General features: G+C 39.3%; 2 protein-coding genes across 2 annotated transcripts; one reads left to right on the plus strand and one right to left on the minus strand.

Moving 5' to 3' along the window:
* Positions 1–4,624: 4,624 nt before the first annotated feature.
* Positions 4,625–8,564, minus strand: LOC131438279 (kinesin-like protein Klp61F). The gene is made up of 6 exons (XM_058608166.1): positions 8,326–8,564; positions 6,784–8,260; positions 6,561–6,720; positions 5,303–6,501; positions 5,099–5,242; positions 4,625–5,047 (listed from the first exon to the last, which is right to left on the minus strand). The coding sequence occupies exons 1-6, from the start codon at positions 8,406–8,408 to the stop codon at positions 4,982–4,984; spliced, it is 3,129 nt and encodes a 1,042-aa protein (XP_058464149.1). The 5' UTR covers positions 8,409–8,564; the 3' UTR covers positions 4,625–4,981.
* Positions 8,565–11,365: 2,801 nt separating this feature from the next.
* On the plus strand, positions 11,366–15,182 carry LOC131434349 (uncharacterized protein K02A2.6-like). The gene is made up of 2 exons (XM_058601017.1): positions 11,366–14,997; positions 15,072–15,182. The coding sequence occupies exons 1-2, from the start codon at positions 11,509–11,511 to the stop codon at positions 15,180–15,182; spliced, it is 3,600 nt and encodes a 1,199-aa protein (XP_058457000.1). The 5' UTR covers positions 11,366–11,508.

Raw genomic sequence — 15,182 nt, forward strand, 5'->3', positions numbered from 1 at the left:
TGAAGATCAATTGTGCCGTAGGTGGGGTAAAGCTTTCGTGGATTGTGGACTCAGGTGCTGGAGTGAATGTAATCAACGAGGCAAGCTGGAAATTTTTAAAAAAAACACCAGTGCAAGGTTAGCTATGAGTCAACGGACGTACGGAAGAAACTTGTTGCGTACGGTGATCACAAATTGAAAGTGAAAGGCGTTTTCAAGGCAGATTTCTCGACAAAGTTTAAAACAATCCATGATGAAATATACGTAATCCAAGGAGCTGGTAGCAACCTGCTGGGCAGAAAAACGGCAATGGAACTCGGAATTTTGGAAATAAAATCAGATCTGGCAGAAATAAAATCGAAACCTGTGAGGCCACTCGGAAAATTTAAAGATTTGGAGGTAAAGTTAAACATCAACAAAAAAATACAGCCAGTTCATCAATCCTGTCGGCGTATCCCGATCCCATTACAGGGATTGGTGGAAAATGAATTAAAGAACTTGATGGACCAAGACGTCATCGAATTAGCTCCATCGAAGGTGTCATGGGTTTCTCCGCTCGTAGTTAGACCTAAAAACGGCGGAAAGGAAGTACGTATTTGTGTAGATATGAGATCGGCAAACAAAGCAATCATTCCTGATCGTCACCCCCTACCTACTTTTGACGGAATAATGCCTTACCTGAATGGATGTCGGGTATTCTCGAAGCTTGATCTTCGGAAGGCATTTCACCAAATCGAACTGTCACCGGAATCCCGGGAAATAACAACATTTGTGACTCATTCAGCTTTTTATCGTTACAAAAGACTGATGTTCGGGATGAATTGTGCCTCCGAAATATTTCAACGCGAAATGGAGCGCATTCTCAAAGGTTTGAAAGGAGTACGAAACTTTATCGACGATGTGCTGATTTATGGAAGAACGGTACAAGAACATGATCGTCATCTTGCAGCAGTTCGTCGTAGATTCGCGGAACACGGAATTGAGTTGAACGAGGAAAAGTGTCAGATTAGAAAGAAGAGTGTTACATTCATGGGTCACGAGCTATCCCCCGAAGGTATCTTACCGATGGAAGACAAACTCGGCGCTATTCGAAGGTTCCGGAAACCGGACAATATATCGGAAATGCGTTCATTTCTGGGACTTGTTACATATGTAGGAAAATTCATTCCCAACCTATCAGCCATAACTGCGCCACTACGACAAATGATCATGAAAGGAACAAAGTACGAATGGTCGACGGATAAAACAAGGGCATTCGAAAAAGTAAAGGCAGCTATATCGGACCCCCAACATCTGGGGTATTACAACCCAAATAATTCAACATTAGTGATCACAGATGCAAGCAGTGTAGCAGTAGGTGCAGTATTGGTGCAGCTGGAGAAAGGTATTCCCCGAGCAATTTCCTATGCCAGCAAGAGTTTGAGTCCAACAGAGAAACGTTACTTTCCTCTCGAACGAGAGGCTCTAGCAATCGTTTGGGCTTTGGAGAAATTCGAAGTTTACCTCAGAGGATTGAAGTTTACCCTCGTTACGGATCATCAACCGCTAGAAACATTATTCGGAGAGAAGTCAGTCCCGAGTGCCAGAATCGAACGATGGGTCCTCAAACTGCAATCTTTCAGGTTCTCAATAGTCTACGTACCAGGGAAACTAAACATTGCTGACCCCTTGTCGAGACTGTGCCGTGATATTCCCAGCAAAAGTTTCGACAAAGGCGTGGATGAAATGCTGTGCTCAATTGTGGAATCTGGACGTCCTGCAGCTATAACGATGACAGACATAATCGAAGCTTCGGAGATAGACAATGAAATTTTACATGTCAAGAGAGCACTGTATTCCGAAAGATGGACACAAGAATTGCAGAAATACAAAGCGTTCAAAAACGAACTGAGCTGCATACGTGATGTTCTGTTGCGAGTAAATAAAATCGTTGTTCCAGTAAAACTAAGAAGCAGAGTTCTGGAATTGGGACATACTGGACATCCAGGATGTGGAAAAATGAAGCGAAGAATTCGTGCATCCCTCTGGTGGCCGGGCGTAGATTCGGAAGTTGAAAAATTCTGTAAATCATGTTTGGATCATCTTTACTGAATTGGGACGACCGGATGTCTTGGCCACGGATAACGCAACTTACTTTAGCAGCACTGAATTCAAGGATTGTTTCGTAGATATGGGTGTCAAACTAACAAAGACCACACCCTATTGGCCGAGAGCAAACGGAGAGGTGGAGAGGCAAAATAGATCTCTGTTAAAAATCTTACGGATCAGTAACATGAAACATACCAACTGGATGGACGATCTACAAGATTATCTATACATGTATTCTGCTACACCACACTCAATCACAGGAGTCTCGCCAGCCGAGTTGATGTTTGGGAGACGGTTCAAGGATGTTTTTCCACATTTCGATGAAGACAAACTACTCGACGATGAAATTCGTGATCGCGATAAACTTGCTTGTACTGATGTTTACAGGATTAGAGCGAAAAACGAAATAAATTGTCTGGTGGATTAAAGGCAATCACAGATTTAAAAGGTAGTATTCTCTAGCAAACAAGAATTATTTGTTTGTTCAATAAAAGCATCAACATGTATGTATCTGTCGCAGACGACCGAATTTTTAGAATAGACGATTTACAATTTTTTTAGTGACTTATTTCTATGGTTGATATTGATAATGATAACACAGACCAACACATGACACTATGAGTAAATTCTTCTAAAAATAAATTTTCGTGGGACACTAACGCCACCTATATTGAACTGCGCGAACTATTTACTATCGGTACATCCCTTGTGTTATGTAAACGTTTTTTTACTAGTTGACCATGAATAATTTGATCAGCTTTGTTCACTTTTCGCTGTGCAAAATTCGCACCAAACGAGTGTGATTAAAACCAGCATTTGACTGCTTTATGTTTACTCTCATTTGTTCCACGTTATTTAATTGTGTGGTACAAAATATTTGTCACCAATAATACCCTCACTCTTGTTTACGTCCGTAACGACTATACGACGAACGGGTACTTTCGAACGAATACGAATAAGCCGTTCTTTTTTCACTCTAATGAATTCGAACGCGACTCGTTTGCCACAAAATATTCCAATATCAGTTAACTACTTCAAATAAATGCTAAGCCTTGATAAAATCAGTCCAATTCATGTGATTAACCATATGCGAAACGCTAGAATGTATGCCAGTTTAGCTTCAAACGATGCGTGTATTCGAACATCATTCGTACGAACGAAAAGTCCCATTCTCGTTTACGGACAAATAGATGAAATTCCGTGGTTTGGATTCTTCAGTTTCAGTGGCGAATCAACCGTTCGAACACATCGAAACAAGTTTGACCGATTTCCAACAAATTTATTTTCGAATCTAAAGGTGCAATCAAATCATAAATTTGTGTTTGAATAAATCAAGAATGAGGGTGATAGTAAAATGCTGTTTTTTTTCTGGCGAGCCTTCGAATATATGCGTGGTTCTAAGTTTTTACGCATCAAGTTTTCCATCTATTAGGTACTTTATGAAAATACACCATGGGTAAACATTTTTTATTTTATATTAAATGCATGATTATACCAATTGAATGAATATGTAGACTATCGAAAACATGAAAAAATTGCAAGAAAAATGCAACATATTTTCCGCAGATACTACTGATTGGACTGCTATTTCAAATACTTTTTGTACTTTGCACGAGGTTTAATTTGAAAATTCATTTACCAACTTGAATAAAATTGGTCCTGAGTAAGATATTTATTTATTGTGTAGCATTCATCACTTCCTTGATGCTTGGAATCTTCCTAAAAAAACTACCTGCGCAGCCGATCCTTCTTTTGCACAGGAAATCGCATTCGTACACATTGCAGTGAAAACAAGAATGGCTTGTTCGCATTCGTTCGAAAGTATGTGTTCGTCGAATAGTTGATACGGACGTAAGCAAGCATGGTGATACAAAATCAGCGAAAAATTAGTCAAAATACAAATGATATCAAACATTTTTAATCACAACTCAAGTCAGTACCAGAACTGATTTAAAGTTTAAAGTTGGATGGACATGTACGAGATATTTTTATGCATGTACGACGTTTAAAAGTGTGATCGATTTGAACGTAAACGGGAATACAAATTTTATATACTTTCCAACGTATCGCATACGGCCGTAAACAAGAATGAGCGTGCAAGTCAATCTTTAGTTCAAATGCAACGTCACCATTCTGGAAGCGAAGCAGTAAAAATTGCGAAATTCACAGTCAACCAATACAAACCATTATCATTTTTATTCGTATTCACGTCCTTCAGTTATGTCTGTGACGTTACTCACCCGACTTTTTTTAAATTTACATTGTAATTTTCTGCGTGCTGCTCTGATAGAAGCAGTCTCTACATTTCGTCACCTAGGTCGTTGCCGATTATTCCCAGTCCGAGTGGTTCTGCCGCGATATGTGCTAATACCGCATAGGATAGGGATTTATAGGAATAAGACGTTGGTATGCAAAATAAAGTTGACGCTTCTTTTTATTCCAGTTGCTTTGATGCTGACAACCTGATTGCATTAATTAATCTTATGACATACTTAGTTAAAAGTTATGCAATTGTTTACGTGAAACGAAGTATGAGTCATCAGATAGATAAAATCTATTGAATTTAAAAAAAGGTCAATCTGTTTAATAACAGGTAAAGAACATAAGAATAAAAATTAAGAAAATATCGTTAGTTCTCGTCTCGGCGTCTCGTGGCGTACGATTGACATTTTGATGGAGCTTCAATTGCATTTTCGCCGTAGGCTAAAACAGCGGGTATCAATGTTAAACATTTCACTGAGATTTGGGATAGTAATGTTGAACATATATGTGCTAAACATTGCAGTACTTTTTTTTGACATTAAAAACATTTTTTCTTCCTGGCTTGTGCCACTCATCAACAGAAGGCATACAACTATCGTAGAAGTACTAGTAAAAAAGGCTTTCGATTTACTAGAAAAGAAAGTTTTGATCGTTACGCGCTCTCCACAATAGTGTCCATGTTTTCCTTATTGTCGTCACATTCGGTGTCATTGCCGATCTGAAATGTGGAGGTGGTAAAATTTGACGAAACGAAACACTGCATCGTTACCTTTGACAGGATGTTGGAAATCTGCAAATCCCGGAATCGTTTGTGATCCTCGTCCAGTACGTTCGGTCGCAGGGCAAGCGGAGTAGAATTACGAACTTCATCAGCGTTCAAACTCTGGCACAGTATACTGCCATCTTCGTTATCCTGGGAGAGTTTAAAAATTTACATCAGACAGAAAGCGTGTAACCCCGCGTATAATCTTACCTCATTGATAATGTTGGACACGTCGAGATCCACCATACCTCGTTCGCGCCAAAACCGACGAACTATTCGATCATGGGGCGATGTCATCGCCAAATCCTTCGGATAGCTGATGGTCTTGCGAACCGGTGTTTGTCCCGTGGGTTGGTACAGGGTCAGCTCTTCCCGGTGGAACCGGTCTACCTGTTCGTTGAGTTCGCCCAGATTGGCATCGGTCTGGTGCTGGTGTGATGTGACATTTCGTTGCAACTGTTTCGTCAGTGACATCGTTGTGTTGCGGAACTCGGCTTGGGCGACATATTCCGAACGGACTTGATCCTGGAGAGCGCTCGTTTGGGATTCATGATCGGTGCAAAATTGCGATCGATTCTGTTCGAACTGGGACGTAAACTGGTCCCACCGTGTGCGAGAACAATCTTCGAAGCTGGTCAGATGCTGATTGTGCTGGGCAACGATTTCTCTGTGCTGTTGGGCAGTCGATTCCGCCGGTTGAATTATTTGATTGTGCAACCGAGCTTCCACAACGGATTTAAACTCGTGGCCCGATGTTTCCAGCTGTCGGATGTTACTTTCAACTTGCTTCGGTGCTTCTTGTTGAATGTGAATGTTCAGGTCGACAGCGGCTTCGTTGTTTGCAATCATCGTTCTCACCGAAACCTTGCGCTCGTGAACATTCTGACAAACCACGCTCAATCGGTCCAGTTCCGCTTCTTCGGTGTCCATCGCTTCCAGAAGCTGCTTCAGATGTTCCCTTCGCTTCTCGGAAGCTAACTTCGATCGTTGGACGAACCCTTCGATTTGCGCTTGACTGTCGCCAAATTGTTCCACCAGTTGATCGATTTCCACCAGACACCTTTTCTGGGCCATACAAAACGCCAGATTTCGTTGGTCATTTTCCCGGCATATTTGTAGGGTTGCTTCCAGTAATTTTTTCTGTTCATCCTCGCGTTCGGTTAGTGTTTCCTTTAACGATTGGACATTCGCTGCCAGCGTTGTACGGAGAGTTTCAACTGCTCTTTCGATGTCTTCTGTGAAGGCCTGAGCTGCTCGTAACTGTTCGGTACTCCAGTTGGAATGATCGGCTCGGAAACTGGTTAGCATACCGGAACTGGCCGAAAGCATTGTTTGCGAAAATGACTCGAGCGCAGTCAGTTTAGCTTGAGTATCATGCTGTAAGGATTCTTGCTTTGCAAGGTAGTTATCTAAAATAGAAAAATAATTCTATCAACTCAACTCATCACCGAATGATCACAAAGCTTACCCCAATCGCCCATAACCGTGTTGCTGATTTGATAGCAACTCTGTGTCAGACTGCATGTATTTGACTGCATGGTCCGGACCCGATTTTTTATCTGATCTACAAACTGCTCACACACAGTTTGATTTTTCACATCGGTTTCTTTTCTCCTATCGATCGTGTCCTAGAAATGCATTTGCATAGTTAGAAAACCAAAAATGACTACTTCAATCATATTGAAACTCACATGCAATCCCTTGGCGTCACTCTCAACAGTCTCCACCACCTCGATCAGTTCCTTTGCCTGACCGGTTAACGTTTCCTCCGTTTTTATGTGCCGATCCAGGATGACTTTTTTCTCGGCATATCGTCGTTTTGTCTTGTTCAAGTGTCTCTTGGTGGTGGTCAGCTCATGTCTCGTAAAACAAAGATCGCCTTCGGTTTTTCGCAACATTTCGTCCTTCTCAAACAGATTCAAACTGACCTCCTTGAAGATTGCCTCCTTCTTGGCCAGATCTTCCTTTAGAAGCTTTATAAGCACTACCTTGTCGTTAAGTTCCTTGGTGGTTGATTCCGATTTAAACAGCAACTCATTGTAGGTCTCTTCCGGTAGATATATTCCGTTCTTATCTCGCGTGGCCATCAGTTCCCGCTTCAGACGATCGATTTCCTCCGTGTACTCTTTGATGACCGTTTTCTTCGATAGTTTCTGATTGGCTTCGGGTTTATTTTGAATGTTCTTGGCCCGGTGAGCATATTCCAGTGTACTCAAAGTTTCCTCGAAATCACGATGTCCCGGTGAAATAGTGGCAATGATTGACGTTTTGGTTCTTCCGCCCAACGACTCCTGCAGCAGTCGGGTCAGTTTGGACTCCCGATAGGGCACATGTGGCGTTCTTTCGACCAACGCAGTAATCACTCGACCCAGTGTCAAAAGGGACTGATTTATGTTAACGGTTTCGCGTGTCCGAATGCCTTTCTCATTGCCGGCTTTGGTGATGTTTTCGCTACCAGCCAAATCGACGAGATTTAGTTTTCCAATCTTCAGCAACTCTTCCCCCTCTATTCCGTTTTCCTTGATGTGAACAATAATCGAAAAAATGGTGTGCGATCGGGACGACTGAGCGTTCATCAGTGTCGATGCTGTTCGACGCCGTTCCTGACCCTTGGCCAGCAACTTATACACGTCATCCTTACTGTGAACAGGAATTTCTTCCAAACCTTGCACAATAACGGATCCCTTTTTGTTAACATCGTCGTAGATACGAATCTTCACCGTATCATCGGTCGACAGCAAATCACAGAGCTCTTCGTTGTACAGTTCCAGGTAAGAGATACGCATCGAAAACTCCAGCTCTGTCATACGCAACTCATCGAACAGATGGTTCAACGCCCGGGGAATAATTCCCGTCTGTGTATCATCATCCCAACCCGCACTCAGTTCCGGCTGTTCTTCGCCAACCATTGTGAAAGTTTTACCGGTTCCGGTCTGTCCGTAGGCGAACACTGTACAGTTAAACCCGGCCAGCACTTCCTCAATGTACGGAGCCACCACCGCATTGTACACTTCATGCTGTTTGGAGTTGACGTCAAATGCCTTGTCAAAGGTAAATTTCTTCGCGTTCCTCGTATCGAGGGTCATTGGTTTCAGCAGCACTTCACGAGTTGAGACCACCTCGACCACTTCCTGAGACCGGATTAACTTTTCGCGTGCGTTCGTAGGTCTGCAAATTTCAAATACAATACATAACAACGAAAAACATTCCTTTGAAATTTCCGAAATACTAACCTGAGACGAAGATAGACCTGAACATTTTGGTTGCATTTGAGCGGCTTACCATGGCTAGAATTGTTTCCGTTACTAGCATTCATAACTGTAGGTTGCTCTGGTCACCCGTGAAGAAATAAACCGAGCACAACGAGCACAGAAAACAGGTTAACACTAACAGAACTAATAATATTTGCCTGAAACAAAATCAGGAAATTGTTTAGCACTTATAACGAGCAAGCCCACAATTTTGTAACCGTTTGATTTTTTGATTGTGAGAATGAACACTCTTACTAGCGGGTGCTTCATAAAATCTTTCGTTAAGTTCATTTTGTGTGTGCTGCCAACGTTACCAGCCGAAGTCTTGACAATGCAGCAGGGATGTCAGATATAGAGCAACACTGATAAAAATTATGATTATTTTATATCAATCCAAAAACAAAGATGTTTGTTTAAGAATTTCATGTTTAGCCAGTCAAGCGACAACACAAACAAAAAAAAAATTTCATGTATAAATTCACTAAGATGCAAGAATAGTTTATTTTTCACTTTGGACGTGATGTGTTTGACTATCGAATCGAACTACACATCTTGAACACTTCATTTTCTAGTGCAAATGAGTACAGCATGAATTTAGGCGAAAGAAAAATCCATAATTCGGTCCTAGTGGTTTATAGATGCCTTTCTAATATCAATAGTATTCTCATATATAATATTGTGGTATTCTATTCAAAATGTTTCTCTTCGGTTCTTCAAAGAAACCAAAGATATTCTTTGTTCATTAACTGATATAACCTACAGAATGAAACAGTTTTCGATTAGGCCATCAATGAGAAAAAGAAATGAGTTCCACTATTGCAGATACTTCCGGTATAATCGAAGACGGTTCGTGTGGCCATCAACTAACATGACGTACAAACTCCACTAGTTGCTATTCAAATTTTGATGATTTCATACGATATTGGCATCGTACTTCAAACGACGGTATTAATTGTTATTGAATCCGAAGAATATTTTTGGTAGGAACATAAGATCTTTCATTTGAACCTAGGATTTTGATTATCGGTTTTGCCATCTTTGACGAAAGTGAGATCCTTTTTTGAGTATATGACTATTAATTCCCGTCGGTAATTGAAAACCGGTAGCCAGGATAGCCGGAATCGGTTTGTTTGGCTGTCTACCTACCTAACAGCTATAGGCCTGGGGCGACGACACGACCAGGCACTTCGAAGAAAAATCAGCATTAAAACTGTTCGCTAACGATTCACCGCCAGTTACCACAAATCTAGCGACCCCTTGTAAATGATAAAAATAATCTTCTCGAGCAACACTGTTTAAGTTGCTATGGACTAGTTACCAAGGAACCCCAAAACAAATAAACATATTTTGAAAGCGGTGGAATAGTTCTATTAGTGTTAAACTTTGTCCAAATTAAGCAGAAATGCATTTAAATGAACTCGATTTTCGGAATTTAATCGAAACTAAGGATGAAACCAACGAACAAGGACAATGATCTGCTTCCAGCGATTCATCCGTACACTTCAACTGCTAGCTTTTCTGGGCTGTAGGATTCGGTGTAATATACCGGTGTCAAAATTGTTTTGTGTCGGTTGATTGCGCAGAAGTGGAAACAGTATTTCACCTTGTTGGCCACTATTCGAGGATTACTAGTGGAATTCCACAAAGAAATCATTTTACCGTACGTTATACAGGTACCGCAGAGCACTAGCCTCGCTCAGCTCGTTGTCGGTCATTTCCATGTCTTCCTTTTCACACAACGGTTTCAAGTCAAGACATAAATTTTGAACTTGGCTTTATAAAAGACATAACTCATACTCCTCATTTTTTACATTCCGCTCGAGTCAGGTAAATCCATTAAAATGTTCCGTAATATAATAACCGATCTGAAATTTATTTTGTTTACATTCATCTTGCCTTCGATATGCAGTAACCAAGGTTATGGTGACTGTTATTCAAAATCAATAAATATATCAACTTGTGCTGCCAGTTTAAAAAAATTCACTAGCGTTTTCGATTTGACATTTCCAGTTACTGAAGGGTAGTTAAATTTACGATACAGTTTTGATAGACGAGTGGCAGGTCGTGTCGTCGCCTGGGGTGTCCTTTGCTGTATCAAGCATACTGTTATGTACATAAAATAATTAATTATTGAATTGAATTTAGAGTGTTCACATCAGAACGCACTCCTACTCGATGTAGTCGATATGAGCGAAATCGATGATCGAATGTCATCGTTAGTAAATAAGAAAATATATAAATCTTGTAAATAAGTAAATAAGACGTTGTTATGTAGACATTGATCTTAGAGAATAATTAAAAGGTTTCGGTCTCTTTTAGTTTTGGACTCCAACCGAAGTAGACGTTCTTTTTAATTGTGAAAAGTAATCCCTGATTGGAAAAGACATTAAAGTGGCGACGAGGATAAAAGTTCTTGAAGTTTTTTTTGAGTGAAGTGAGCAAAAAAGGTACGGCGTTTACTGTCATCTTCGCTGAAAGTATTGAGTGCTGGAAAGCTGCCGGGGCAGGATCAAGTTTTTGCTTGGTTCAAACGGAGAACGGGCCGGTCGAAAATCGACGCTTTGCTTGGAACGTGTTGGCGCTAAGAATTTGGAAAAAAGGACAAAGGAAGCAAAACGAACAAAAGAAGGTGAACAAAGGACGAATCTAAGAAAGGACAAAGGAAGCGAAGAAAGGACAAAGGAATCTAAGAAAGGACAAAAGAAGCAAAGGAAGGATAAAAGAAGCTAACAAAGGAAGCTAAGAAAGGACAAAGGAAGCTAAGAAAGGACAAAGGAAGCTTACAAAGGACAAAGAAAGCTGAGCAAAGAACGTTAAGAAATTAAGGTACGTGGTTTTTTTCTTCCTTTTTTTTGTGACATTTTCAATCCGGAGCAAATACATATGGCATTAATCGGCACGATTGATCCCTATTTAATAGGCACGTCTTTTTCCAATTATGTGGAAAGACTGGAATATTTTTTCGCGTGCAATAATGTAGCTGACGATAAAAAAAAGGATATTTTCATGAGTTTTTCGGGCATGAAAGTGTTTGAAGAATTGAAGCTTCTTTATCCAGCTACGGATTTAAAAACTTTATCCTATGCTGAAATTACAAAAAAATTAAAAGAAAGATTTGATAAGGTAGATTCAGATATCGTTTTGAGGCTTAAATTCCGCAGACGCATGCAAGGTGCATGTGAATCGGGCGAGAATTTTATACTTGGAGTGAAACTTTTAGCTGAGGCGTGTGATTTTGGCGTTTTTCGTGATTCTGCTATTCGTGATCAGCTTGTATTTGGCGTGTACGACAAGGAAGTGCAGCATCGTCTTCTACAGGAAGATGATTTAACCTTACGAATGGCTGAAAAGATTATAAAAAATAGAGAGATTGCTACTACACGAGTGCAAGTTTTAAATCAGGATTCAGCAATTAATTCGGTGAAATTTCGTTTAGGGAATCGAGATAATAGAAGTGATTTTCGAAACATGGATGAAAGAGGTAGGAGGAGATCGCGCAGCAGAAGCAGAGATCGTCAAGCGAATCGATACGTTAATCATCGAGAAAGGTCTCGAACTAACCAGCGGTCAACCAGCAGGGGTAGATACAGCAATTTTGTGTGCCATTTTTGTAATAAAAAGGGGCACATCCAGAAAAATTGCTACAAATTCAAAAACACCCGAAGACATTCGGTGAACTCGGTTGCTGAAACAAATAAAAACGTGAATGTGCATGATTATTTTAAAAGATTAAGAGTTGATTATGACACGAGCGATAATGAATCAGGTGATTATCCTTGCGCTATGATAAAATCCGTAAATAAAGTGAGTGAACCTTGTCTCCTTGATGTTAATATTGCAGGTAAATTGTGCAAGATGGAGGTAGACAGTGGGTCTGCAGTAACGGTAATGAGCAAAGCGGATTTTTATAAGCGATTAGGTCACATTACATTAAACCAATGCAAAAAAAGGCTTGTGGTCATAAACGGCTCTTCATTAAATGTTTTAGGGAAAATACTAGTGATAGTTTCACTGAATGGAAAGTCTGTTCAGTTGGAACTCATTATCTTGGACTGTAGCCACCGTTTCGTTCCCTTATTGGGAAGAGATTGGTTGGACGTACTGTGTGAAGACTGGAGAAAGCAAATTTCCAGTGTATTTTCTATAAAATTCGATAATTGTTTTAGCAATACTGAGCAAATAATAAGTGACATGAAATCAAAATTTTGTAAAATTTTTGACAATGACTTCTCTTTACCAATTTCTGGTTTTGAAGCTGAGCTAGTGATAAATGACAATCAACCGATTTTTAGAAAAGCGTATGAAGTTCCTTACCGTTTGAGAGATAAAATAAATGAGCATTTGAATGAGTTGGAACGAGTTGGAATCATAACCCCGATAAAAACCAGTTTATGGGCTTCGCCAGTGATTGCAGTTATAAAAAAAGATGGCAGCATACGGCTAGTAATAGATTGCAAAGTCTCAATTAATAAGGTTATGATTCCAAATACGTATCCATTACCAACAGCCCAAGATTTATTTGCGTCATTGGCTGGCTGTAAAATTTTTTGTTCGTTAGATTTAACTGCTGCTTACACTCAGATGAATTTGTCGGAGAAATCCAGAAAATATTGTGTTATTAATACTATAAAAGGACTGTATATATATAATCGATTGCCCCAAGGCGCTGCATCGAGCGCGGCAATATTTCAGCAATTCATGGATGGACTTTTAAAAGGATTAGATTTTGTTTTCGGTTATCTTGACGATGTGTTAATTGCTGGAAAAAATTTTAAGGACTGCAAGCAAAAACTACAGCTTGTTTTAGAACGTTTAGAAAATGCAAATGTCAAAGTAAATGCTGATAAATGTAAATTTTTTGTTACCACTTTACCATATTTAGGACACATAATTTCAGAAAAAGGCTTACAGCCAGATCCACAAAAAGTAGAAACGATTAGAATGGCTAAAGTACCAGAAAACGTGACAGAATTGAAATCGTTTCTTGGATTAATAAATTATTACGGGAAATTTCTTCCAAATCTCTCGATAATGCTTAATCCATTATATAATTTATTAAAAAAAGATACAAAATTTTTATGGACACCTATTTGTGATAAAACCTTTCAAGAATGCAAAGAACGTTTACTTGAAACTAAATTTTTAACATTTTTTGATCCGGACAAACCACTTGTTGTGTGTGCAGATGCATCTTCGTACGGTTTAGGTGGATTAATAGCTCATGAAACAAATGGAACAGAGTTGCCTATCTGTTTTACATCTTTTTCGCTCAATACTGCTCAAAAGAAGTATCCAATACTTCATTTAGAAGCTTTAGCTATTGTATCCACTGTTAAAAAATTCCACAAGTATCTGTTTGGGAAAAAATTTACTATTTACACCGATCATAAACCACTTCTGGGGATTTTAGGAAAATCTGGGCGAAATGCTATTTTTGTAACAAGACTCCAGCGTTATATAATGGAGTTGTCCATTTATGATTATGATATAGTTTACAGACCGTCAGCAAAAATGGCAAACGCTGACTTCTGCTCAAGATTTCCTTTAAAAGATGAAGTTCCCACGAATATTGAAAATACAGTCATAAAAAGCATAAATTTTGACAGTGCTTTTCCTTTGAATTCAAAAGATTTGGCCAAAGAAACAAAAAATGACAAAATTTTGCAACAAGTTTTGTTTTTTTTAAAGAGAGGGTGGCCTGAAAGAATGGAAAAATGTTTCAAAGATATTTATTCTCAACATCATGACTTAGAAGAAGTGGATGGTTGCTTGTTATTTCAAGACCGTGTTATAATACCGGAATCTTTGAAAAGTTTAATGTTAAAACTTCTTCATACAAACCATATAGGCATCGTGAAAATGAAACAACAAGCAAGAAGGTGTGTTTATTGGTTCGGTATTAATCGAGACATTGAAAACTTTGTGGGAAATTGTGACATTTGTGCTAAAATGGAAGTAGTAAAAGATAAAAATAAAACTTATGAATGGACACCTACAAATAGACCTTTTAGCAGAATACACGCAGATTTTTTCTATTTTGAGCGACAAATATTTTTACTGATTGTAGACAGTTATTCCAAATGGTTGGAACTTGATTGGATGAAAAACGGTACAGATGCAGAAAAAGTAATAAAAAAATTTGTCAACTTGTTCTCCAGGTTTGGGTTGCCGGATGTTATTGTGACAGATAACGGCCCACCGTTTAATTCGCAGCAATTCATTAATTTCTTTGAGAGGCAAGGGATCCATGTAATGAAAAGCCCACCTTATCATCCACAAAGCAATGGGCAAGCAGAGCGTTTAGTGAGGGTGGTAAAAGAAGTAATGAAAAAAATATTAATCGACCCAGCATTTAAAAATGTAGATTTGCAAGACAAATTAAATTACTTCTTATTCAATTATCGCAACACAGTTTTATCACCTGACATGGTTCCACCGTCTGAAAAAATATTAAATTATAGGCCAAAAACTTTATTAGATTTGGTAAATCCAACTAAACGCTACAAAAATATGCTTAGTGAAACATCTGCTGAAAGAGTTGCAGAAATGCAAAATTCAGATAAGGAACACGGTGATCCATTTTCCAATCTTACTACAGGTGACAAGGTTCATTACAAAAACCCTAATAAAAATGACATTTTAAAATGGTTAGATGCAACTTTTATAAAACAAATTTCTACGAATGTTTTTCAGATTGCGATCGGAGCACACGTTATCTCGGCCCACAGGGGGCAGATAAAATTGAAAAGGCTGGATCAAAAGGGTCCCAAATCAATGATGCGGTTGCATGTACCGATAGTCTCGGCGGTCGACCGAAGATCAAAACGTCAACGGAGTGA

Source organism: Malaya genurostris, chromosome 3 (genome assembly GCF_030247185.1).
Source record: "Malaya genurostris strain Urasoe2022 chromosome 3, Malgen_1.1, whole genome shotgun sequence".
In the NCBI taxonomy this organism is placed as follows: Eukaryota; Metazoa; Arthropoda; class Insecta; order Diptera; family Culicidae; genus Malaya; species Malaya genurostris.